Here is a 23,274-nt window from a genome sequence, read left to right on the forward strand (position 1 = left end):
GTGTTTTCAATTATCCAGTTACAGACAATAGTGCCAAACAAACTGTTTAACCAGATGTTTTCTGAGTATTGAGAATTCGGAAAAACCATGAAAAACTGTCCTTTTCCCCACAAGTTTGTACTCAAACATAATAAACAGCTGCAATTAAACAAACAATAATGTAGCTGACAATAACAGAACGTGCCCACATTACCATCTGTACAAATTGTTGAATTAAACTGTAACTGTGTGTTGTGCAAGCTATGATATCAGATAATTTATTGAAACAGGTGAGATATAAAATATGAATCATTAGACAGTATATAATGCAAACCTTAACGCCATTAACTTCACTACTCAGCTTTTGTTTCATCCGACAAAGAAGCTCAATAAATCAGTGGAATGATTGTTCAGGTTGTTTCCTGGTTCTCCTGGCTCCGCGAGCCAATACAGTTATTGGATCTCAGTTGCACTTCATTCAACGGCACTGCTGTAAGTTGATTTTTAATCTACCAATTTTATTCCAAGATTTTCAGTTTATTTGGACCCCAGCCGCCACTGGTTGCAGCAACGTCATTTCCGACTCATCCTGCGCAGTTTTGTACCCTGCGCCAGTTCCGGCTGACGGATACCTATCATCTGGAAAGGATCAGCAAAGACCATTGGCCTGTTATACGACTGCTACGGCCACTCCAGCTGCTGTAATTCGAGACTGCAGCTCAGAGTTCGTGCCCGAAAAAATGCGGATTGTGTTGTCAGACTTCTGCCTACAATTGCCCAAATGTTGCTTGTAAGTCTATGATCTGTATGGTCTACATCTTATTCTAAGCGAGGGCAGCTATATATGAAGAAAACTGTACATTGTTTCAGTCCCACGTCTCAACTGTGCTTCCATCACATCCTCCCAATGCCAGTCGCCAGCCTGGAGAACAATCATTGCTACGGACTGCCCATCTGCCTGCGGATTCTGCAACTAAGGGGGATCCGTGAACGCCGTTCCAGACTGCGCCAATGACAAAAGTATTTGCAACACCGTTGGGCTCCAGGACTTTGTAAACACCTACTGCCAAAAAAGCTGTGGAAGATGCGCGCCTCCAACAAGAACTACTCAATCATCTGGGGTTCCTTCGACCTGCACATCTTACATATGTGATTCGAGTTCTGCTTGCAAAGCCTGGGCTCGCAATGGATTCTGTACCAACAATTTCTACACTATTGCACATAGAAAACAATACTGTGCTACCACTTGCAGAATTTGCTGATTTTTGACGAAACAATGTTATTCCAGCTTTTGACAACTTCTGAGAACACACAACGGGTTGACGACCGACGATCGAGAGCATAAATAATTTTCAAAGATTTTCTTTTGTTTCTATTTTGGCCCATCATAGTTTAATAAAGAGTGATTTGGAATTTTGTTGCAATGTTTTGGGCGACTGTCGATTTCAATAGAAATCTATATGTAGGTTTCTTGAAAATTTCAATGTTTTGTTAAAGGGGGAGTAGAGTTTGTGGGGAAATATACAGTGCTGGCCAAAAAGATATCCACTTTTGGTTTTTTGTGTGTAACTTTTTTCTCAAGCATCCATTTGACTTGAATTTTTCCGTGTGCATAAAGCGAAATGTTACGCAAATTTGCGGACCAAACATTACATGATTATCGATTTTTTCTGAATTTTATTTCAATTTTTTGATTTTTTCGTTTTTCCAATTTTCATTATTTTTTTTGAATTATCAATAAAACGCACTCTGTTTGTTGCACTGGATTTGTTTGGTTGATAAATTATTTTTAAGGTATGGTAAAATCTGTTGGGTGTAAAAATCTTTCCTTGGACGTCAAGAAAGCCATTGTAGCTGGCTTCGAACAAGGAATACCCACGAAAATGCTCGCGCTGCAAATTCAACGTTCTCCGTCGACTATTTGGAAAGTAATCAAGAAGTACCAAACTGAGGTGAGTTCGAAAAATATTATTTTTTAATAATAAATGTTTAGAAATCCGTCGCTTTGAGAATCTCGCCCGGCAGGCCTCGAGTGACAACCCATAGGATGGATCGCAACATCCTCCGATCAGCAAGAGAAGATCCGCATAGGACCGCCACGGATATTCAAATGATTATAAGTTCTCCAAATGAACCTGTACCAAGTAAACGAACTGTTCGTCGACGTTTACAGCAAGCAGGACTACACGGACGAAAGCCAGTCAAGAAACCGTTCATCAGTAAGAAAAATCGCATGGCTCGAGTTGCGTGGGCAAAAGCGCATCTTCGTTGGGGACGTCAGGAATGGGCTAAACACATCTGGTCTGACGAAAGCAAGTTCAATTTGTTCGGGAGTGATGGAAATTCCTGGGTACGTCGTCCTGTTGGCTCTAGGTACTCTCCAAAGTATCAATGCCCAACCGTTAAGCATGGAGGTGGGAGCGTCATGGTGTGGGGGTGCTTCACCAGCACTTCCATGGGCCCACTAAGGAGAATCCAAAGCATTATGGATCGTTTTCAATACGAAAACATCTTGGAAACTACAATGCGACCCTGGGCACTTCAAAATGTGGGCCGTGGCTTCGTGTTTCAGCAGGATAACGATCCTAAGCATACTTCTCTTCATGTGCGTTCCTGGTTTCAACGTCGTCGTGTGCATTTGCTCGATTGGCCAAGTCAGTCTCCGGACTTGAATCCAATAGAGCATTTGTGGGAAGAGTTGGAAAGACGTCTTGGAGGTATTCGGGCTTCAAATGCAGATGCCAAATTCAACCAGTTGGAAAACGCTTGGAAAGCTATCCCCATGTCAGTTATTCACAAGCTGATCGACTCGATGCCACGTCGTTGTCAAGCTGTTATTGATGCAAACGGATACGCGACAAAGTATTAAGCATAATTATGTTGTTTTTAAATCCAATTGCTCATATTCCGGTACTTTAATTGTCATTTCCTTGCAACCTCGGTTTTTTCAATATTTCTAGTTTTTCGATTTTTTTGAATTTTTCTGAAGTTTTTTCAAAATCTGTTGAACATTTTTGATGAATATTGTGTTTTTAGATTTTGTGAACACTGTGGTGAAGTTTCAAAACAAAATAACCACTTAGAAAAAAGTTACACACAAAAAACCAAAAGTGGATATCTTTTTGGCCAGCACTGTATGTTTCTGACTCTAATTTTGCCCCTGATGCCGAATATCGATGTGAAAAAATTCAAAAAAATTTCCCTGATTTTATATTAATTTTTAAAATCCGAAAATTCAATGGATGCCTATATGTGAGTTTTCAAACGCTGAATTTTCCCGCCAGAGAATTTTCCCCGCCCACGAAACCGCGTCGCAAGTGTGGGTTTACGAGATGAATATTTTCCTTCTATTTTTATTTGATTTTTTACCGATTTTCGTCGATTTTTCTTATTTTTTCGCTGTTTTATATTGAAAATTTTGTTATTTCTCTTAAATTATGCCTTTCTATTGATGAAATACACAAAATTCCATGAAAAATTCCATTTTCAGCACAAATTCGACGGGAAACGAGGAAAATCGCGGAGACACGAAGATTTTTTTGGAAAGTGAGTACTTCTTATAGAAAATATTATTTAAAAAACAATTGAAAAGTAAGAATCGCTAAATAATTAAGCCTAAAACATCCTAAAAATCATCAGTATGTCGATTTATTCGGCAAATATCTTACTATCGTAATAAATTAAATTAAACTTCCTATTTTAATCCTAGTGCTTATCAATAGTCTCTTTAAAAATCTCAATAACGAAAGTTTTCCACATTAATACAAACATTTAACATTTCAGTTATCCGGAACACGTTGATTCGTCGCGCTCCCGAGGACAATATTCGATTTTTGTAGTTTTTTTTTCCCAAAAATGTGTTTTTTTTGTGAAGTTTATTAAATATAAACAGTCTTATAATAAATTTACTTGTTTTGTCTAAAAAACAAAAGCATTACACACGAATAAGTAATAGATTTATTGTCCACGGTTGCCTCCACCTTGTTTCCCGTCGAATTTGTGCTGAAAATGGAATTTTTCATGGAATTTTGTGTATTTCATCAATAGAAAGGCATAATTAAAGAGAAATAACAAAAATTTCAATATAAAACAGCGAAAAAATGAGAAAAATCGACGAAAATCGGTATAGAATCAAATAAAAATAGAAGGAAAATATTCATCTCGTAAACCCACACTTGCGGCACGGTTTCGTGGGCGGGGAAAATTCTCTGGCGGGAAAATTCAGCGTTTGAAAACTCACATATAGGCATCCAATGAATTTTCGGATTTTAAAAATTAATATAAAATCAGGGAAATTTTTTTGAATTTTTTCACATCGATATTCGGCATCAGGGGCAAAATTAGAGTCAGAAACATATATTTCCCCACAAACTCTACTCCCCCTTTAATGTTGGTTTAGCAAATTTCAATGAAAGCTTTATCGATCCATGATGGTCAGTCATGAATTAACAAGTTTAAAAATGTAACTTCATCTTGTCATCGGTCTTCATCTTGTCTATTTGCCTCGAAATGCCACTAGCATATTCTGCAGGTAGTAGCACAGTATTGTTTTCTATGTGCAATAGTGTAGAAATTGTTGGTACAGAATCCATTGCGAGCCCAGGCTTTGCAGGCAGTTCTTGTATCCGGAGGGAACACGGTGCAGTTGTTGGTTACCGGCGGAGCAACTGTTGTGGCAGCGGAGCATCTCTTACACGTTTTTTGGCAGTATTGGTTGACAAAATCTTGCATTTTGACATTAAGACAAATACTGAGATCATCGCCGCAGTCAGTTATAGCATCGACACATCCTCCTTCATTGCAGAATCCACAGGCAGATGGGCAATCTTGTGCTATGACGGTTCTCCAGACAGGTGACCGACATTGGGCTGGTGTGATATCGGAACATTTGATGCTTGGAACTGTAAACATGTAGTTTTTGTTTCCGTACTCAATAATAGTGTTTTACTTACACTCGGCATTTGCGCAGTTAAATTCACTCGTTTGACAACAATAACCACAAGTCTTTGGACAACCGTTTATGGCAACTCTCTTGACATCTTCAACTATTGGAGCCGGTAAAGCCGTAGCTGTTGAGTAACATCTGAAAGCTCTAGCTTGATCTTTTCCTGCAGATGGATTTCCATCGGCTGCAGCTATGGGTGGAAATAAGGCATCACACGAGGAATCGGTTAGGACGTTGGGACAGTTGGTAGCAGATGGGGAATAGACGAACTGAAATTTTGAATATTTTGAAATGTAGGCCGACGGCAATAGTGTTAAAATGCCACTACTTGTTTAGAAGAAGCCTAAAACCTGATGAGGTGGTCAGGCCGGCCTGCAACCTAGTGACCAAAGACATGTCGGAGGCCAATCTATGTGGGGTGCAATAAACATTTGAAACATACTCGAGGCCAATTGAAGGCCGAGTGCATTGTGCCCGAGTAAGCAGGATCTTGATGAACTTTCCATAGGGCTCGCCAAAAATGGTTAACCTAAGGCGCAATGCAGCGAGAAATAACAAAAATTTCAATATAAAACAGCGAAAAAATGAGAAAAATCGACGAAAATCGGTATAGAATCAAATAAAAATAGAAGGAAAATATTCATCTCGTAAACCCACACTTGCGGCACGGTTTCGTGGGCGGGGAAAATTCTCTGGCGGGAAAATTCAGCGTTTGAAAACTCACATATAGGCATCCAATGAATTTTCGGATTTTAAAAATTAATATAAAATCAGGGAAATTTTTTTGAATTTTTTCACATCGATATTCGGCATCAGGGGCAAAATTAGAGTCAGAAACATATATTTCCCCACAAACTCTACTCCCCCTTTAATGTTGGTTTAGCAAATTTCAATGAAAGCTTTATCGATCCATGATGGTCAGTCATGAATTAACAAGTTTAAAAATGTAACTTCATCTTGTCATCGGTCTTCATCTTGTCTATTTGCCTCGAAATGCCACTAGCATATTCTGCAGGTAGTAGCACAGTATTGTTTTCTATGTGCAATAGTGTAGAAATTGTTGGTACAGAATCCATTGCGAGCCCAGGCTTTGCAGGCAGTTCTTGTATCAGGAGGGAACACGTAATAAGAAAATCAGAGAGATAAGAAAAATCATTATTATCAACTGGCAAGCGAAGGTAGTGAAAAATACGTCACTTTGGCGCTTATTTATACGTTTCATTTTCCCGTGTTTTCAATTATCCAGTTACAGACAATAGTGCCAAACAAACTGTTTAACCAGATGTTTTCTGAGTATTGAGAATTCGGAAAAACCATGAAAAACTGTCCTTTTCCCCACAAGTTTGTACTCAAACATAATAAACAGCTGCAATTAAACAAACAATAATGTAGCTGACAATAACAGAAAGGACACTTTAGGGTAAAAGTTTCAGACAAATAGTCAAACTACCAAACTTGTAGTACATATATGTATTAGCAAAATATTGACCCAGGTGTTAACGCATTGTATAAAAGGCTCAACAAGAATCATGTTCTTCACTACTCGGCTCACTTGGAGTTCACAAGCGTCCTAGTAATCACTGAACAATGATGACCTTCTTCCTACCTCTCATTGCGATTCTCTTCACTTCCCAATTGAATGCAGTAATTGTAGACGATTTCGCCTGCACCACCAACACAGCTGCCACTGTAAGTATTCATTCAGACCGTAAAAATTTGTGTACCTAAATTTCAGTCTAAATGGCTACCTTCTTCCACGGTATGTAGTAATGTCATATCCGATGCAGCATGCACTGCATTGTATCCAGTTGGCGGTGGCGGTGCTATTGTAGTTGGAGGAGACAATGCGAGACCCTTCATTTGTTATAGAACGGGAAATGCTGCGGGAGCGGTTATGGATGATATCAAGGCAGATGCCATTAGCATCTGTCCGAAATCTTGCGGATATTGCTGTGAGACTAGTGCATACAATTGCCCAAACGCTGCTTGTAAGTGAATTAGTTTATCAAAATTCTAAATATCTGTTTCACAGTACCAAGCATCGATTGCTCAAAAGTAACACCTACACAGTGCAAAAGCCCAGCGTGGAGACCAGTCATTGCTGCAGAATGCCCTTCTGCATGTGGTTTCTGCAGCGAAAATGGATGCATTGACGCAGTGAAGGAATGTGCTAACGATATAACCATTTGTAACGCTGTTAATTGGCAAGATTTCGTCAACAAGAACTGCCAAAAGACTTGCAAGAGATGCCCCGCCACCACCGCAGCTCCAGCTGCAGGTGTCACAACCACTGCAGCTCCAGCTCCCGTTCCAGTCGTCCCAACTGCAGCTCCACCAGCAGTTGTTACCACCGCTGCACCAGCCACCTGCACATCGTACATGCCTGACAGCACCACAAAGTGTGCGGAATACGCTCGTAATGGATTCTGTACCAGCACAATGTACACACAGGCTGCGAAGAAAGCCTCATGCGCAACAACTTGCAAAATCTGCTAATTTTGGGATATTCGCCGTAGAATTTTAGTTCTTTGACAAACATTTTTTAGAAGCACCAAACATGATGACGACGACAACAAGAATAATTGTTGTGCTGTGTTTTACTTTGTTTATTTGTGATTGACCACCATGATGTAATAAAGTTTAAAATGGGATTTTTCTACATATTTCAAGTAGTATACAAACGCTATAAAAAACTAGTAAAGTATAATATAATATTCTGGAATATAATTTAACTTTAACTTTTTTGAAGGGAGGCGGCACTTCTGAGCCAACAGTACCGGTAATAATTATTTCTAAAATTGGGTTTTTAGTGATTTTAGAGAAGTTTTTCAAATTATCATAATTCTAAAACTACAAATTTAGAAAAAAAACAAAATCGATTTTCTGGAAATTTAGAAAAATTAAAATTAGTTAGAGCCAAATGTGTTATGTTTTCATACTTTCTCTAACAGCTACACTATTTTTTAACAGAGCAAAATAAAGCGGTACATGTTATTGAACACGCTATTATTTAATGTGCAACAAACAGTGTAACTTGAAGTACAACAACAGTGTAACTTGAAGTTGTTAAACATAATTTGGAAACTTACGGCAGTAGTATAAAGTACATGGGCTAATGTCCTAAGATTACAGATTACACTTACACTTAGAACTTACAGATTACAAAGTTTATTGAACTTTCCTATAAATCGTGTACTTGATATTATTCCAATCTTTCTTATTCTGAATAACAACTTTGAAGTTGCACTGTTGTTATATAATTTGCTCTTATGAGGTACTTCCATGACACGATTTTAATTTGCTCACGTAAAGAAGCGTGCTCTTTGGCCTACTTTTAGTTACGAGTTCTTAAGTACAATTTTTATTTGTTTCGCGAAAACAGTATAAAACGAACATCGAAGATTCATAATTATCACTACCTCTTGCATTTGTAAAAATAATCTGGAGCTAAGCATGATTTTTCTCTATTCGTTTATTGTGGCTCTTGTGGCTCCTCAGATCGGTGCAATTGTAGAAGACTTCAGCTGCACCACTAACACAGGTGCTACGGTACGGTTTACCAGCACATGCCTAAAGAATATTTATTTTTTCAGTCCAAATACAAAGCCGGCGCCTTTGTCTGTAGCAATGTGATTTCTGACGCAGCATGTAAAGCTCTGTATCCAGTTGGTGGCGGTGGAGATTTGACAGTCGGAGGAGATCAAGAAAGACCATTCAAATGCTTTTCATCAGCAACAGCTGCGCCAGCTCCAATTGATGCTGATTTGAAAAAAGTTGCAATTATGTATTGCCCGAAAACTTGTGGATACTGTTGTGAAACGAGTGCATACAGCTGCGAGAATCCTCCGTGTAAGTTTAAAACTAAAAAACAACGTTTTGACAGCTGACTCCTGGCTTTGGCAGTAGTGTCATTTGATAAAAAAGGCATTTCCAGGGACTAAGCTCCAGGGAACTCCGAGGTGTTTTCTTTTAAAATTTTTGTACTTATTTCATTTGATTTGCGACAACCCAGAAAAAAACAAAAATTTACCACTGACGTTTTGAAGTCGTTACTTCCTATATTTCAGTGCCAAGTGTCAATTGTTCTACAATCAAACCTATCCAATGCACTGATCCAGCATGGAAGGCAATTATAGCTATGGAATGTCCAGCTACGTGTGGATTGTGCAGTGCAGATTCATGTGTCGATGCAATTGAAGGATGTGCCAACAACATAGAAATCTGTAATGCAGTCAAATTGCAAGACTTTGTCAATGCCAATTGCAGAAAGACGTGTAAAAGATGTACGTCGGGTCCCACTGCGACAACATCTACCGCGGCTCCGGCGGCACCTACAACTACCGTGGCTCCCGCTGTTGTTACAACTACTGCGGCCCCCGCTGCCGTGACCACTACTGCTGCAGTTACCACTACTACCGTCGCAGCAGCAGCAGCCACAACCACAGCAGCCGCCTGCACTTCCTACATTCCCGACGGCCGAACAAGATGCGGCGAGTATGCTCGAAGTGGATTCTGTACAAGCAACCAATACACCACGGCAGAAAAAAGAGCTGCCTGTGCGACTACTTGCAAAATCTGTTAACTTTTTCCATGTTGCACAGTTTTATTAAATAAAATTTATTCTCACAATCAGTTTTCCCCAAATAAAATAAATTGGAAATAACAAAGTTTATTTAAGTGACCAAACAATTACCAGTCACTCGCTGGACGAGTCTCAATCCATTTCTTGATCTGAGGAATTGACTGAACTTTTTCGGAATGTGCCTTCATCTCTGGGACATCATTGAAAAGATCCGACTTTTCACGTCCCAGCAAATCAGCTGAATGCTGAGCAACAAGCAAATCAATAAAAGTCAAGGAATTTCCAACCAAGAATCCTGACCCGCTGGCCTTCAAAGCATTGACAAAGAATCCATAGTGTTTCTTGAAAACTGGAAGATAGACGCTTGTGTAAAGAGCCTCCGCGTCTCCTTCTGTGTAACCAAGCTTCACAGCGAGGTATGGACGAGCCTCCGCGTAATAGTCTTTGTACTGGTCGGCCAAGGAGTTGACTTGAGCTTCTTCCCATCTGCTCTTTCCGTTGAACCCGAATTCCCGAGCAAGATAACGAGCCATCGCGTGGGACTGAGCGAGTGGTTTGCCATCTACCTCGAGCATTGGAAGCTGGTTGTATGGGGTTTCTGGAAACCACACAATTAATATTTTGCACATAATATTAAGAAGAAAAGGAAACTCACTTCCGGCCGCTTTGAACTTCTCCCACTCCTCATCGGTAAGTCTGTTATCTTCATATTTCTGCTCGGCGGCAGCAAAGATTTGACGGCAGAGCTCTCCGGCTCCGCGTCCATCGAAGTAGGTAAGCTTGTAGGAAACCATGGTGAATATTAGGAAGAGTTGTGACAGAAAATAAACCGTTGAGAATCTGAATTGAATTTTCCCTTTTATATTAATACGCCAAGTTTATTGTCATCAAATGTTTTCTCGTTAAATCAGCATATTGCGAAATTTCAGGCGTGTTTGTGAGTGTGTGTGTGTGTGTGTGTGTGTGTGTGTGTGTGCAAAGAATCAAAGACTAGAGTGGCGTATTAAAACTGATAATGGCATTTAAAATTATCATCAAAATTCGAAATTCTTTGCAGTGTTTCAAACAAATTTTCCAGTTGAAACTTCATTCACACGTGTTGGTCAGACACAGATAAAGTACAGTTCCTAAAAAATCGTCGTTGATGATATGGTCGTCAGCCCGTTGTGTTATGTCTTGAAGAGAATGAGACTAGCAGATTCTGCAAGTGGAGGCGCAGTATGATCTTCTTTGCGCGAGGGTGTAGAAGGTGTTGGTGCAGAATCCGTTCAGAGACCAGGCTCTGCATGCAGTGCTCGAGTCGGCGATGTATGAGGAGCAGGTCAAGGAAGATGAAGAAAGAGTAGTTGTTGACGAGGCACATCTATTGCAAGTTCTCTGACAGTTGGCGTTCACGAAAGTCTGAAGGCCGATGGCATTGCAAATGGTGATGTCATTGGAGCAGTCAGGAACGGCATCCACACATCCTCCTTGGTTGCAGAATCCGCAGGCAGATGGGCAGTCCGTGGCTATGATTGTTCTCCAGGCTGGGGAGATGCATTGAGAGGCGGTGATCGAGGCACAGTTGAGACGGGGGTCTGAAGATTACGCGATACAGTAAAATATGGGCCGCTCATGTCTCCTCAGCATTATAAGCCAAATTTCTATTACATGACACTTAATCACTACAGAGGTTCAAAAGAATGGGTAGCATCTAGGCTCAACTGTCGTTTGAAGTTGTTTAACATTATTTACTAGAGCGGTCAGATCTGGTTTAGAGGAATATCAGTTCCTTGAGCGCCATGCTGTTGGAGCTTTCACTGGGCTGATATTCCAGATTGATCCACATCTCAATTGAGCATGGGTGAACCTATAAGGGGAGAATGGACTTGAACTTCTGATTTTATGACTGCTATCGGCCACCACGACATACTGAACTATTTCCACACCAATCTTGATGTTTCTAGGCGAATATTTGCGCCAGAAAAATACCTCAATTTGTTAGAATGTCTTTTCAACTCACAGGCAACATTTGGGCAACTGTAAGCACTAGTTTGACAACATAATCCGCAAGTTCTTGGGCATGTGCTCTGAGCTGCAGTCTTCATGTCTTGAACTACAGCAGCTGGAGTAGCCGTAGCAGTAGTATAACAAGCCAATGGTCTCTGCTGGTCCCTGCCTGGTGATGGGTATCCATCAGCTGGAACTGGGTTTGGGTACAAAACTGCGCAGGATGAATCGGAGATCACATTGCTGCATGCAGTGGCGGCTGTAGTCCAGACAAACTGAAAATCATGGAATACAATTAACACTAAAGTAAGAGATCAGCGTAACTTACAGCAGTTCCATTGTAGGTTGTGCAGTTAAGATCTCCTCCGATAACAGCGCTAGCCTGTGGAGCCAGGAATGCAAGAATGAACGAAACCAGAGCAATCATTGTTCTACAGGCTTAGTTGAGCTTCTCCGAGTGACTAAGACGAGAGCCGAAAAGTAAAGCTTCTGTGATTTGGCTTCTTATTTTATAGTAATCCGGGTAGCTTTGCACAACTGCTTCTATTAAATTCCTTTTATACAATGTAGCCATTTTTGTTGAACCTATTTGAACAGATTAACCGATCATAAATCTGTTTCAAAATTTCAAAAAGAGCTGGTACAATTTCAGAGGCCTGGATATTCTGCAACTTCCTAAGCCAGGATCATGCACCATTTCACTTCCCTCCAACGATTTGTGTTATGCATGACAATTTTTTTCTCAAAAAGGCAAGAAAATAAATAAGTAAGTTACTATGGCCACCCACGTACTGTAGCTATTGTGTTGTTTGCTCAATTGGTCACAGGTTGATCAAATAATAATTTACAAGCACAAAAATTGACAGTTTGTCCATAAAGCTTGACAAACCCACATCAGGTTCATTTTTTCATTGCAATTGTTGCCTGTTCTAATCGTTAAGATTTTTACCTTCTTACTTCAAAACGGCAACCTTTTTGCATTCTTCTAATTGGGTGAGGCAGTCACATGACCTAAAATACCGATCTGTGAGAAGTGAGCTGATCGTACATATAAGAGAATTCTCCCAATTTCTGAAATATTTGGCAACCTAAATTTGAACGTTTTTTTTGCAAAATTTCGGGCAAATACTGAAAAGCTATCATGTGTTAACAATACTTTTGCTAGAACACTACTTTTGTTGCTTGAATAATACTTTTTCTGAAATGTTTAAAAAATTTTTACAATTTTTCATCTGATTGTTCTTATTTAATTTTTTTTTAATTTTTAATTTTTTAATTTCTTATTTAATTTTAAGGTTAGCAGATTGAAATGTTTCATCTATATTTTACATTCAAACACTTAACCTAAAAGCAAAAGACATATCGGAAAAAACATTTCCCATCTTTCAAGATTTTGACGATGACAGAAGAAATGTTTTTTTTTCATATTTTTTTTAAAGTTTAGGTGTCAATGTTGTCATATGAAATTAAGGTAACCGTTTGTCGAAAGTTGATGGTGCAAGTAATGCAGGTACATCACCTGTTCAAATATAAATCTCTGAAATTTCTTAAACTTTATTGAAGTTTCTAGTATTTTTTTGAATTTAAAAAAAATCAAACGTTTTCGAAACATTCAAAAAACATCCTCAACTTTTCAGACATTTATCGGATTTTTTAAAACGTTCCAGAAATTCACCAATTTTTCTTAACGTACTTTTCAGGGTTTTTAAAACTTTAAAAATATTCTTGTATTTTTTTTGAATTTCCAAAACAAAAAAAATTTAAACTTTCCAGAAACTCATCGACATTTCTTGGCGTACTTTTCATGAATTTTCCAACATTCCAAAAAATTCTTGAATTTTCAAACCGTTTATCAAACGTATAAATCGCAGCTTTCAATTTTCTCTGAAATCGAAGTTCAAACACAATTTGGGTACCATTATTGTGTCCGAAAGACTTTGGAAATGAATTTATGGGATTTCATAATTGTTTGTTCGTGTAGAGCATTCATGAAATAACTGGTTTATCCATGTTTGTACAGTTGATCGTCTGTCTGGATAGCATTTTTTGCAAACTGTAGCTGGGAAACGTTTTTCAGATTTTCCTTTTCTAAATTTTGAAATGTCTGTGAACTTGATAAAGCTTGTTAATATGCAGTAGTTCCAGGATTGTCCTACGAGAAATTCGGATGATAGTATTTATTTGATCATGTTGGTCAAGCACGAGAATAAATAAATTTCAAACGATATCGATAATTTCATGTTCGTCGTCATCCCCTAATGTGTGCTCATCGTCTCAAGTTGGTCAAAGAGGTATCAAGAAATCAGCAGATTCTGCAAGTAGTCGCACAGTATTGTCTTCTCTGTGCGAGAGTGTAGAAAGTGTTGGTGCAGAAGTTCTTTCCAGCCCAGGCAGCACATGATGGACTGGTATCAGCGATGAAAGAAGAACAGGTTCCAGTAGAAGCAGATGATCGGGTAGTTGTTGAAGATGCACATTTTCCACAGGTTCTCTGGCAGTAGGTGGCCACAAAGGTTTCGAGTCCAGCGGCGGTGCAAATTCTTATGTCATTTGCACAGTCGGGAATAGCATCAACGCATCCTCCCTCATTGCAGAATCCGCAGGCAGATGGACAGTCCGCAGCGATAATTGGTCTCCAAACCGGTGACAGACATTGGGAGGCGGTGATGGTGCCACAGTTGAGACGTGGATCTGAAAAAACAGACCAGTTAGACTAGATAGCATCGATTGTCTTTGGTTCTCTATTTTCTAGAACAGACAAGATTACAGAAGCCGTAGAACTACTGAAGCATGAGTTTGACTCACATGCAACATTTGGGCAGTTGTAACCAGAAGTCTGACAACATAATCCGCAAGTTCTTGGGCATGTGCTCTGAGCTGCATTCTTCATGTCTTGAACTACAGCAGCTGGAGTCGCGGTAGCAGTCGTATAACAAGCCAATGGTCTCTGCTGATCTCTTCCTGGTGATGGATATCCGTCAGCTGCAACTGGGGCAGGGTACAGAACTGCGCAGGATGAATCGGAGATGACATTGCTGCATGCAGTGGCAGCTGCGTTCCAGACAAACTGAAAATCTTAAGATGCGTAAAAGCGGCAGTATCCCGAAAACTTACAGCAGTTCCGTTGTAAGATGTACAGTTAAGATCTCCTCCAATGACTGCACTGGCTTGTGGGGCCAGAAGTGCCAGGATGAATGAAACCAAAGCAATCATTCTGCTGATTTATTTGAGCTTCTCTGTGTGACCAAGACGAGAGCCGAAGAGTGAAGTTTCCACTGTCACACCATGTATTTTATACTAGTTCAGAGTATCTTTGAACACCTGTTTTAAAAAGGTACAATACCAAAAGGCGCTCTTAATGCACCCGGTTACATTTGTATTTGTTTGATCAGATGGATGTCTGTCTGACAAACGTCGGCCAAAGAATGCACTTGCAGACTTTACTTTAATTTTTTGTCTAGTTTGAAAATTCTTCGGATTTGTTAGTTTCAAGAACTTTCAATGAAACCGAAAGTTTGTTGAGTTAGCGAGAATTACTTCTGATTACCTGAAAATTAATTTGACTCAATCTTTTACCTACTTAGAAAGACTAAAGTTTCTGCACAAATTTGTTTGAACAGGTGCTTCAAAATGTTACAGAATTTTCATTTTCATCCACATAAAAAGTTGATTGACAAATAGTGTGGGCGACATGATTTCTTGAACAATTTGTTTCGCTTTTCAATTTGGACTCAGTTCTTCGAAATTTAGTTATTATCCATATTATTACTGTTTTGAGTTTTATCGCAGTAGGAAATACTGGTGTATATACATATTATATTTTTCCGTTTTGTTTACCCAGAAAGCTTAAAATTCAAGTTGGTCAGAAAAATAAAAAAACAACTTTTGCAAGAAATACCATTTTTTCATCGTGCGGAAAGAACAATTGAAAACTAAGTATTTTTTGCTAAACTGCAGTACTGCTACAATACTAATACTGTACCACGATAGTCACCCAACAGTACGAACTCCTACTAAAAATTTATTAAAAAAAGTTTTATTATTCAAATTTTGAAAATCCATAAGTTCTAAATACTTTGTTCAGTATGCTATACTTAACACAAATGGTATTCTGCAATTGAAACAGAAACTACAATAATTTTATCACAAAACACAGTTCTCCCTACTTTCTTATCACATTATGTCATCGGGGTGGCAAGTATATAAAGGAATGCTGTAAAAAGATATGTACTACTGTCTCAAGTATGTTGGATTCATGTTTGATTATTACTGCTGCGCTGTTTGGAGCCGCTGTCATTTACTTGAAAAATTTCTTCACTGTTCCTAGCATTAAACCAAAACCTGATGTAAGTAAAAACTATCCAGGCTTTGAAATCCAGCCTGGATAGTTTTATCCAGACATATTTCAGATTCACAAAAAAGACTACAAAAAGGATGTAGTCTATCTGTATCAGATGAAGAGACTCAAGAACTGTCCGAACTTGTCCCCTTTCTGCATGAAAATCGAGATTCTTTGTAGAATCTTCAAGATTCCTTACGAGGTATTTTCTTACCAGATAGGTATTTAAACTTTATCACTCGATTCAAAAATAAATAATTTTAAAGTAGGAATCCGTAAATATCTGTAAAAAAATCAAGCGTTTCCAAAATTTCATTTTTTAAATTTCAGAAATGTAGAGTTTCTCTAAAACTTTTTTTTTTTTGCAAATTTCAATGTGTTTAGGATGCTTAAAAGTATACGAACATTTTGAAAATTATTTTTCATCTAAAAATTTTTCGGAATTTTTTTTTCGAAAGCCCAACATATTTCAAAAAGCTTATACTTTATAGAGAATGATCGCCTTTCTCCAAAAAAAGTTTCAGCGCCTTATCCTCAATCAATTTATAGATTATCACATGCACCTCTGAACGCTCTCGGAATGGATTGGTCCCTTTCGTTGAACTCAATGGAGAGCACATTGCTGATTCTGATCTTATCGAAATGCGCTTGAGATCACATTTTAAAATTCCGGTGAGTGAAACTTTATTCTGTTACATCTTATATTTCTGTAACTTTGCAGTCGCTTCCAACTGAGCTGGAAACTCAATCTGTTGCTCTAAGCAAGTTTGCAGATCACCATTTGTTCTTGTAAGTAAACTTACAAACTATGGTTCCCGTTGTCATAAAACTTTTATTTCAGCGTACTTATACGATTTAAAATTGCTGTCGACGAATTCTACAAAACCATTATTGAAATAATCGGTCTCCCAACCTTCCTGAATTTCCTTCTCATGCCCCTTTTGAAGGCTATAATCGGGAAAAATGTCTACAACAAATGTCAGGGAGCCATTGGAGATTTTGAATTGAGTGAGCTCGACGAGATTCTTCACAGAGATTTGCGAATCGTAGAGAACACCTTGGCCAAGAAAAAGTTTCTTTTCGGGGAGGAAATCACGGCGGTAAATACACAGTCTAATAAAATTGTATCTGGCAAGAAATTATTTATTTTCAGGCGGATGCAACAGTCTTCTCTCAATTGGCAACTGTCTATTATCCATTCCGCAATCACATTTCGGATGTTCTCGAAAAGGACTTCCCAAAGTTATTGGAGTACTGTGAAAGAGTTCGTCATGAAGTTTACCCAAAGGACTTTACTATGTGAATTAAATTGTCAAACTAGTAGTCAGATCAATAAAATTTTACGTGGTGTTTTACGTTTTAAACGTATACATACTTCAATTCGCGAGCAAGGCAGGGTCCAAAAAGCCTGCCTCGTCGACTTTCGGCGACCTCCTTCTGCCTCTCGCCACACCAACAATACAGTGCGGTAAAAAAATACAACAAGAATCGGGCGCACATGGTGCAATTGTTTGTAAACCGGGCAGTTTTCAGACAAACGTCAGGCGATGAATTATTGTCGACGAAGCATATGACGTCACAAGAACTTTATTGTATAACGCAAGCTGAAAAATACTTGTGTATATTTGGGGCAACTGATAGAGGTCAAATTACATGGTGTATTTATTACCATTCTGACAAAAAGTTATTATTCATTCGTAGCTTCATACAATGGGCATTGTTTTCCTTTTAAATTATACACATTTGAAATGTATCCGCTGTGTTGAATCACGTCCAATGTTTTTTGCAGAGCTTGCAAGATGCCAATCACTTGAGCAACTCGGAGTTCATTTTCTGGATAGTTTGATTTTTCATACTCAGTGAGTTCTTTTAAAACTTGAGTACGCATCCGTTGACACTCTTCCAAACACTTTTCAGATTGATTTTCAATTCCAAAATCCCAGTAGATGAGTGCACATAGAAATAGAAATTCAGATTGATCCAAGTTTACAGGAAACACTTCAGTTTTCATGGTTTTCTCATTCATTTGCCAGAATCTTTGTAGAATTCTGAAAATTTTTATTCTTTAGGATAAAAATTGAATGGTATAAAACCTACACTTGAGAGTTCTTCCCTCTCTCATCTTCACCTGTTTCCAAATGTTGATATACTTTGTCTAATTTGGATACGTCAATGATATCATTATTTGGTAAAATGTATGTAGGTTTCCCTGAAGAGATTTTTACCGCTTAACTTAAAATTACTATAAAACTGTCTTACCAAATGCTCTAAAAGCTACTTCAAGAAGTGAAAATCGAATAATGAAGTGGGTAGATAAAACCTTATTTTGATTGTTTTCCAATGAAGATTTAGATTCAAAAAATTGAATGAAATGCGTGGAAATTAGTTTTATGTCAATTTCGAACATGTCATCCAGTTCCTGGTGATTGCAGTACTTGGGGATTTTGTTCTGAAATTAGAAAAATTAGTATTAGATTAACTACTGAAATCTTATGACTGGCCGAGGAAAACCGAAAAACTCACTTTTCTATCGAAAACATTGTCTCTGGAGTTTTCCAATTTATCGTATGCTTTTTCAAGTCCCGACAATATAGTTTGATTGTTTTCACTTCTCCTATTGACTGGTGTCCGGGAAGCTACAACTTTTTCCAACATTCCAATTTTCAAACACTTTTGAAATCGACAACTTTGACAAGTTTTTCGGTGATATTTTCCAAGATCACAAGCACCATTGCACCGTTTTGGTATTCTAGCTTTTGAAACTATCTTGCGTCGGAAAAATTCTGCGCAAGCCCTGAACAATTGTCGGAATTATAAATTTTATAACATAAATTCAATACTAAAAACTTACCTACATGAAACTGCCCCAAACCGGATACTATAAGATATCTCTCCGCACACCATACACGGCTGATTTTCAGATTTTTTAGACATTTTATTTCAGAAAAGAAATTTAAAATTTAGTTAAGAAGTGTGTATCGGTAGGATAGAGACGCAGAATGAAAAAGAAACAATTTGTCGAGACATGTTTTCTTATCTTTAATGTAGTCTGCGTAGGGCCGTGATACGTTTTTGAGAAATTAATTGATTAAAATAAAAATAGGAAATATGGATTATTAAATTTGCTCTTCGTTTATTATAACTTTAAAGTTATTCCCTGAGTTTATCATTTGTTTTTGGCATTCTCCAAATCTCCAGTGGTTTTCAATTTTACCATTAAATTATTGAAAGTAAAATATGATCGGGTTAACACTCGTATAACAAACTCTACCGGTCTCTAAAATATAAAAAAATTGTTCAAGAAATCATGAAATCCACTATTTGCCATTTAATTTTGACGTGGATATTGTGAAACCAAAAAATGCATCTGTGCAAATAAATAACTGCAAAAACTATACTTTTTGTAAGTTGGATTTATAGTATTTTGAGTATTTTCAAGTGACTGTAAAAAATCACACTGAATTGCGGATAGAAATATGTCTTATAGAATAATTATTATTCCTTTAAAAAAGTAAGAATATTTGAAACTATCCAAAAGAGCAAGCAAAATGTGCAATTACATTTTTTGGCCGGCGTTGGCCAGACAGGTATTCTTCTGTTCAAACAATTCAAAACTAAAACTGGGTGCACTAAGAGCAATTTGGTAAGGAGACTGTTCGAAACAGGTGTTCAAAGTTACTCTGAACTAGTATAAAATACATGGTCTGACAGTGGAAACTTCCCTCTTCGGCTCTCGTCTTGGTCACACAGAGAAGCTCAATTAAATCAGCAGAATGATTGCTTTGGTTTCATTCATCCTGGCACTTCTGGCCCCACAAGCCAGTGCAGTCATTGGAGGAGATCTTAACTGTACATCTTACAACGGAACTGCTGTAAGTTTTCGGGATACTGCCGCTTTTACGCATCTTAAGATTTTCAGTTTGTCTGGAACGCAGCTGCCACTGCATGCAGCAATGTCATCTCCGATTCATCCTGCGCAGTTCTGTACCCTGCCCCAGTTGCAGCTGACGGATATCCATCACCAGGAAGAGATCAGCAGAGACCATTGGCTTGTTATACGACTGCTACCGCGACTCCAGCTGCTGTAGTTCAAGACATGAAGAATGCAGCTCAGAGCACATGCCCAAGAACTTGCGGATTATGTTGTCAGACTTCTGGTTACAACTGCCCAAATGTTGCATGTGAGTCAAACTCATGCTTCAGTAGTTCTACGGCTTCTGTAATCTTGTCTGTTCTAGAAAATAGAGAACCAAAGACAATCGATGCTATCTAGTCTAACTGGTCTGTTTTTTCAGATCCACGTCTCAACTGTGGCACCATCACCGCCTCCCAATGTCTGTCACCGGTTTGGAGACCAATTATCGCTGCGGACTGTCCATCTGCCTGCGGATTCTGCAATGAGGGAGGATGCGTTGATGCTATTCCCGACTGTGCAAATGACATAAGAATTTGCACCGCCGCTGGACTCGAAACCTTTGTGGCCACCTACTGCCAGAGAACCTGTGGAAAATGTGCATCTTCAACAACTACCCGATCATCTGCTTCTACTGGAACCTGTTCTTCTTTCATCGCTGATACCAGTCCATCATGTGCTGCCTGGGCTGGAAAGAACTTCTGCACCAACACTTTCTACACTCTCGCACAGAGAAGACAATACTGTGCGACTACTTGCAGAATCTGCTGATTTCTTGATACCTCTTTGACCAACTTGAGACGATGAGCACACATTAGGGGATGACGACGAACATGATATTAGAGTTTTTGGTATTGATGTTTAGTATTATATATTTCGTGCCTGACCAACATGATTCAATAAATACTAACACTTGCATTTCATCAACAATGTTAAAAAGCATAATTCCTATAATCGTAGCACAAGAGCAACAGTAAATATCTGTATATCAGCCCGTAATTGAATTTTTCCAGAGGCGGAAATATGCCAAAAAAAGTGTTTAACTTTCCACTATTCATTCAACAAGTTTTTGAGACAATTTTCCAAATTGCAAAGGCAAATGAAAAAGAGATTAACAGAAAAATCAAACAAGAAAACTTGAGCACAATGAATCAAACTAACAGTCATGCAATAATCTAATAAAAAAGGGATAAAATAACATTACAAGTTGGGCAACAAAGGAATGTAGATCGGCAAAAGAAGAACATGCACACATACTGGGGCGGAGGAAGAGGGCGCTGTGAGTAGTTCACATCGGAATGTCTCGGCTCACAGATGGTTCTCCAAACGAGTTCTGAAAATATTGAAATTTTACAGCTTGAAATCTTTGACTCTTTTGATGACCAGATACTCCAAATTGCCATATCAACTCACCATTGAGTGAAACAACTTGTTGGCATTTGAAAAGATCATCACCCATGTCTCCGTTTGAGCTAGCTGTTCATTTGAAAACAATCCATTTCCAACGAGTATCTGCACAGCATCTGTACAGATTTTCAAATTCTTCTTGAAATCCATCCTCGGAGTCTTCAGAGTTGATGCTGGACCTGAAGATGTAGTAGATGCCGCTGAGAAGTCGGGATATTCTTGGGCTTCACTCTCTTTCAAAGATTGGAGAATCGAATCGGCAGCCATTCTTGGTATGGCCACCGGTTTCACGTTCCTCGCGTCTCCAGCCTTCTTCAAACATTCAACATGGGACATCAAGCAACGTCTAGTGGCAAAAGACCAGTTACAGCACCGACAGTTGAAGACCAATCGGATGTTATGCTCTTTTTCCATGTGCTCCTGAACCGTCACGGTCTTCGGCATTTGGTGATTGCACAAGACGCACACATGTCCAGACATGTGGATCTGACGATGATGTTTGCTTAATGATCTTTCACTATAGAAGAATTTTCCGCATGATTTGCAAGACAGCCTGGCTGAAAATAATTGACTTCCAGCGGCAGAATCATCATCGCCGCTTTGTGTTTCGGTCTTTAATGTGAAAAATTGACGAATCGAAGCGGTTCTTGGTATAGCCAACGGTTCCATGTGACCTGGACGACAACAAGGTTTGCCAGTTTGTTTCAAGCATGTTTTGTGGGAAATCAAGTGTACTTGATTCAAGAAAGTCCAATTACAACAGAGGCAGTTGTAGACCTTCTTGATGTTATGTTGGCTCTTCATGTGATCTCGGACCGTCTCGTTCTCCGGAATTTGGCGATTGCACAAGAGGCACGTATGACCCGTCATGTGAAATCGACGCCGATGCTCTCGTAAAGAGCCTTCGTGAAAGAAATCTTTTCCACAGAACCCGCATGGTATTTTTTCTAAAAACAAACTGGTTGAGCTTTCGTTAGATTAAATAAAAAAATTACCTCTGGGAGTACCCGAAACTAATGTTCTTGGAGTCGAAGTAGACGCTGAAGAGCGGTCGGCAGATTCTATAGGTTCCATCTTCAACGAGGACGCTTGAATAATCGAATTTTCGGCGATCATTGGTACGGGCGATGGGGAGCTGTGAGGAACATCATCGGAACCATTTTGTGGATCAGTGTTCAAGGCAGAAGCTTCACGAGCCGGTGCAGTCATAGGCATAGCCAACGGTTTCAGCAAACCAGGACGCCCAGTGCTTTTCATACATTCTTCATGGCACTTCAAATAAATTTCCGTTCCGAAGCTCCAGTTACAGCAAACACAGATGAACAATTTCCAGATGTTATGCTTGTTCTTCATGTGCTCCCGGAGAGTCTCGTTCTCCGGAATTCGTCGATTGCACAAGAGGCACATATGGCATGTCATGTGACGCTGGCGCCGATGCTCGCGTAAACTTTCATCGTCAGAGAAATATTTTCCACAGATTCCGCAAAGTAACTTATCTGAAAGTAGAATAAATGAGAATTCGATAAAATTAAAAAATTAAAAAAAAAAGTTACCGTCGAGATTCCGATTAACATAGTCCATAATTAATAGAATAATTGGTTTATTTTCGTTGCAGAGGGGGCAGTCGATAAAACCGCCGAAATCGACCGCCAAATAGTGATGGTCAAAAATAATTTTTTGATCTACCGCAAGGCCTATGTACCTAGAATTGAAGTAAGTGTTTTTTTTTGTTTCTGAAAATGAACATACTACGAACGCTGCTTGAAGGTTTATGTTTAACTTTTCAAATTTCACATTTCAAAATGGAAGAGAAATCAGGGCGAAAATTGGAAAACAAGGTCAGGTTTTTTTCGTCAAAATACAAAGGACCATCACATTTTGTTCGATTTTTGGGTTTCGAAAATCGTATTTTCTGATTAACAAAAACATTCCTGAAACTATTTTTTACGGTTCTAGACCTAAATAAGCGGTAGATCAAATAATTTTATTTCACTCTTTGTCTATTCATTGCAACCGTTTTGTCGACTAACCCTGACACCTAAACTCTTCTCGTCTTGTTCAGCTTCCTGTTCTGCAAAATATGTCCAACGTGTCTATCATAAGTGAACTCTGTCAATCGG

General features: G+C 38.8%; 10 protein-coding genes, 4 non-coding genes and 2 pseudogenes across 17 annotated transcripts; 9 read left to right on the plus strand and 7 right to left on the minus strand.

Moving 5' to 3' along the window:
• Positions 1–24: 24 nt before the first annotated feature.
• Positions 25–1,390, plus strand: F35E8.2 (uncharacterized protein). Its single transcript, NM_074577.6, has 4 exons — positions 25–269; positions 394–471; positions 516–769; positions 850–1,390. Exons 1-4 carry the CDS (start codon positions 243–245, stop codon positions 992–994), a joined length of 504 nt encoding a protein of 167 aa, NP_506978.3. The 5' UTR covers positions 25–242; the 3' UTR covers positions 995–1,390.
• F35E8.18 lies at positions 1,100–1,244 on the plus strand. The gene has a single exon (NR_070052.1). It is a non-coding gene; the product is annotated as an Unclassified non-coding RNA F35E8.18 (non-coding RNA).
• A 3,104-nt stretch (positions 1,391–4,494) lies between the features above and the next one.
• On the minus strand, positions 4,495–5,274 carry F35E8.4 (annotated as a pseudogene). The gene is made up of 2 exons: positions 4,932–5,274; positions 4,495–4,880 (listed from the first exon to the last, which is right to left on the minus strand). Coding segments are annotated over exons 1-2 (729 nt in total).
• F35E8.17 lies at positions 4,763–4,827 on the plus strand. The gene has a single exon (NR_070053.1). It is a non-coding gene; the product is annotated as an Unclassified non-coding RNA F35E8.17 (non-coding RNA).
• A 653-nt stretch (positions 5,275–5,927) lies between the features above and the next one.
• On the minus strand, positions 5,928–6,043 carry F35E8.15 (annotated as a pseudogene). Its single transcript has one exon. A coding segment is annotated over exon 1 (116 nt).
• Positions 6,044–6,511: 468 nt separating this feature from the next.
• Positions 6,512–7,420, plus strand: F35E8.6 (ShKT domain-containing protein; the record flags this gene model as incomplete). Its single annotated transcript, NM_074580.1, has 3 exons — positions 6,512–6,613; positions 6,660–6,912; positions 6,957–7,420. 3 exons carry the CDS (start codon positions 6,512–6,514, stop codon positions 7,418–7,420), a joined length of 819 nt encoding a protein of 272 aa, NP_506981.1.
• Positions 7,421–8,377: 957 nt separating this feature from the next.
• Positions 8,378–9,506, plus strand: F35E8.7 (ShKT domain-containing protein; the record flags this gene model as incomplete). Its single annotated transcript, NM_074581.1, has 3 exons — positions 8,378–8,473; positions 8,518–8,773; positions 8,992–9,506. 3 exons carry the CDS (start codon positions 8,378–8,380, stop codon positions 9,504–9,506), a joined length of 867 nt encoding a protein of 288 aa, NP_506982.1.
• A 19-nt stretch (positions 9,507–9,525) lies between these two features.
• On the minus strand, positions 9,526–10,434 carry gst-38 (glutathione transferase). Its single transcript, NM_074582.6, has 2 exons — positions 10,162–10,434; positions 9,526–10,104 (listed from the first exon to the last, which is right to left on the minus strand). The coding sequence occupies exons 1-2, from the start codon at positions 10,298–10,300 to the stop codon at positions 9,614–9,616; spliced, it is 630 nt and encodes a 209-aa protein (NP_506983.1). The 5' UTR covers positions 10,301–10,434; the 3' UTR covers positions 9,526–9,613.
• Positions 10,435–10,697: 263 nt separating this feature from the next.
• Positions 10,698–11,922, minus strand: F35E8.9 (ShKT domain-containing protein; the record flags this gene model as incomplete). Its single annotated transcript, NM_074583.1, has 3 exons — positions 10,698–11,083; positions 11,509–11,770; positions 11,824–11,922. 3 exons carry the CDS (start codon positions 11,920–11,922, stop codon positions 10,698–10,700), a joined length of 747 nt encoding a protein of 248 aa, NP_506984.1.
• Positions 11,923–13,797: 1,875 nt separating this feature from the next.
• Positions 13,798–14,737, minus strand: F35E8.10 (ShKT domain-containing protein; the record flags this gene model as incomplete). Its single annotated transcript, NM_074584.7, has 3 exons — positions 14,610–14,737; positions 14,301–14,562; positions 13,798–14,186 (listed from the first exon to the last, which is right to left on the minus strand). The coding sequence occupies exons 1-3, from the start codon at positions 14,706–14,708 to the stop codon at positions 13,798–13,800; spliced, it is 750 nt and encodes a 249-aa protein (NP_506985.1). The 5' UTR covers positions 14,709–14,737.
• Positions 14,296–14,439, plus strand: F35E8.19. The gene has a single exon (NR_070054.1). It is a non-coding gene; the product is annotated as an Unclassified non-coding RNA F35E8.19 (non-coding RNA).
• Positions 14,738–15,672: 935 nt separating the features above from the next.
• On the plus strand, positions 15,673–17,184 carry cdr-1 (CaDmium Responsive). The gene is made up of 6 exons (NM_074585.9): positions 15,673–15,841; positions 15,905–16,036; positions 16,384–16,506; positions 16,556–16,623; positions 16,676–16,934; positions 16,988–17,184. The coding sequence occupies exons 1-6, from the start codon at positions 15,740–15,742 to the stop codon at positions 17,135–17,137; spliced, it is 834 nt and encodes a 277-aa protein (NP_506986.1). The 5' UTR covers positions 15,673–15,739; the 3' UTR covers positions 17,138–17,184.
• Positions 17,185–17,405: 221 nt separating this feature from the next.
• nhr-108 (Nuclear hormone receptor family member nhr-108) lies at positions 17,406–18,836 on the minus strand. Its single transcript, NM_074586.5, has 5 exons — positions 18,686–18,836; positions 18,358–18,628; positions 18,094–18,283; positions 17,932–18,043; positions 17,406–17,882 (listed from the first exon to the last, which is right to left on the minus strand). Exons 1-5 carry the CDS (start codon positions 18,766–18,768, stop codon positions 17,522–17,524), a joined length of 1,017 nt encoding a protein of 338 aa, NP_506987.1. The 5' UTR covers positions 18,769–18,836; the 3' UTR covers positions 17,406–17,521.
• Positions 17,643–20,518, plus strand: F35E8.13 (ShKT domain-containing protein; the record flags this gene model as incomplete). Its single annotated transcript, NM_074587.2, has 5 exons — positions 17,643–17,693; positions 19,403–19,499; positions 19,546–19,706; positions 19,754–20,015; positions 20,130–20,518. The coding sequence occupies exons 3-5, from the start codon at positions 19,608–19,610 to the stop codon at positions 20,516–20,518; spliced, it is 750 nt and encodes a 249-aa protein (NP_506988.1). The 5' UTR covers positions 17,643–17,693; positions 19,403–19,499; positions 19,546–19,607.
• Positions 18,008–18,028, plus strand: 21ur-14863. The gene has a single exon (NR_070055.1).
• A 270-nt stretch (positions 20,519–20,788) lies between the features above and the next one.
• Positions 20,789–22,789, minus strand: pzf-1 (Paired zinc finger protein 1; the record flags this gene model as incomplete). Of its 2 annotated transcripts, NM_001269759.2 has the most annotated exons (4): positions 20,789–21,080; positions 21,161–22,101; positions 22,150–22,650; positions 22,708–22,789. In NM_001269759.2, the coding sequence occupies 4 exons, from the start codon at positions 22,733–22,735 to the stop codon at positions 21,036–21,038; spliced, it is 1,515 nt and encodes a 504-aa protein (NP_001256688.1). The 2 variants fall into 2 exon arrangements, with proteins under 2 accessions (NP_001256688.1, NP_001256689.1); NM_001269760.3 differs by lacking the exon at positions 22,708–22,789 and having other exon boundaries at positions 21,036–21,080; positions 22,150–22,573.
• Between the last annotated feature and the right edge of the window lie 485 nt (positions 22,790–23,274).

Source organism: Caenorhabditis elegans, chromosome V (genome assembly GCF_000002985.6).
Source record: "Caenorhabditis elegans chromosome V".
Classification (NCBI taxonomy): domain Eukaryota; kingdom Metazoa; phylum Nematoda; class Chromadorea; order Rhabditida; family Rhabditidae; genus Caenorhabditis; species Caenorhabditis elegans.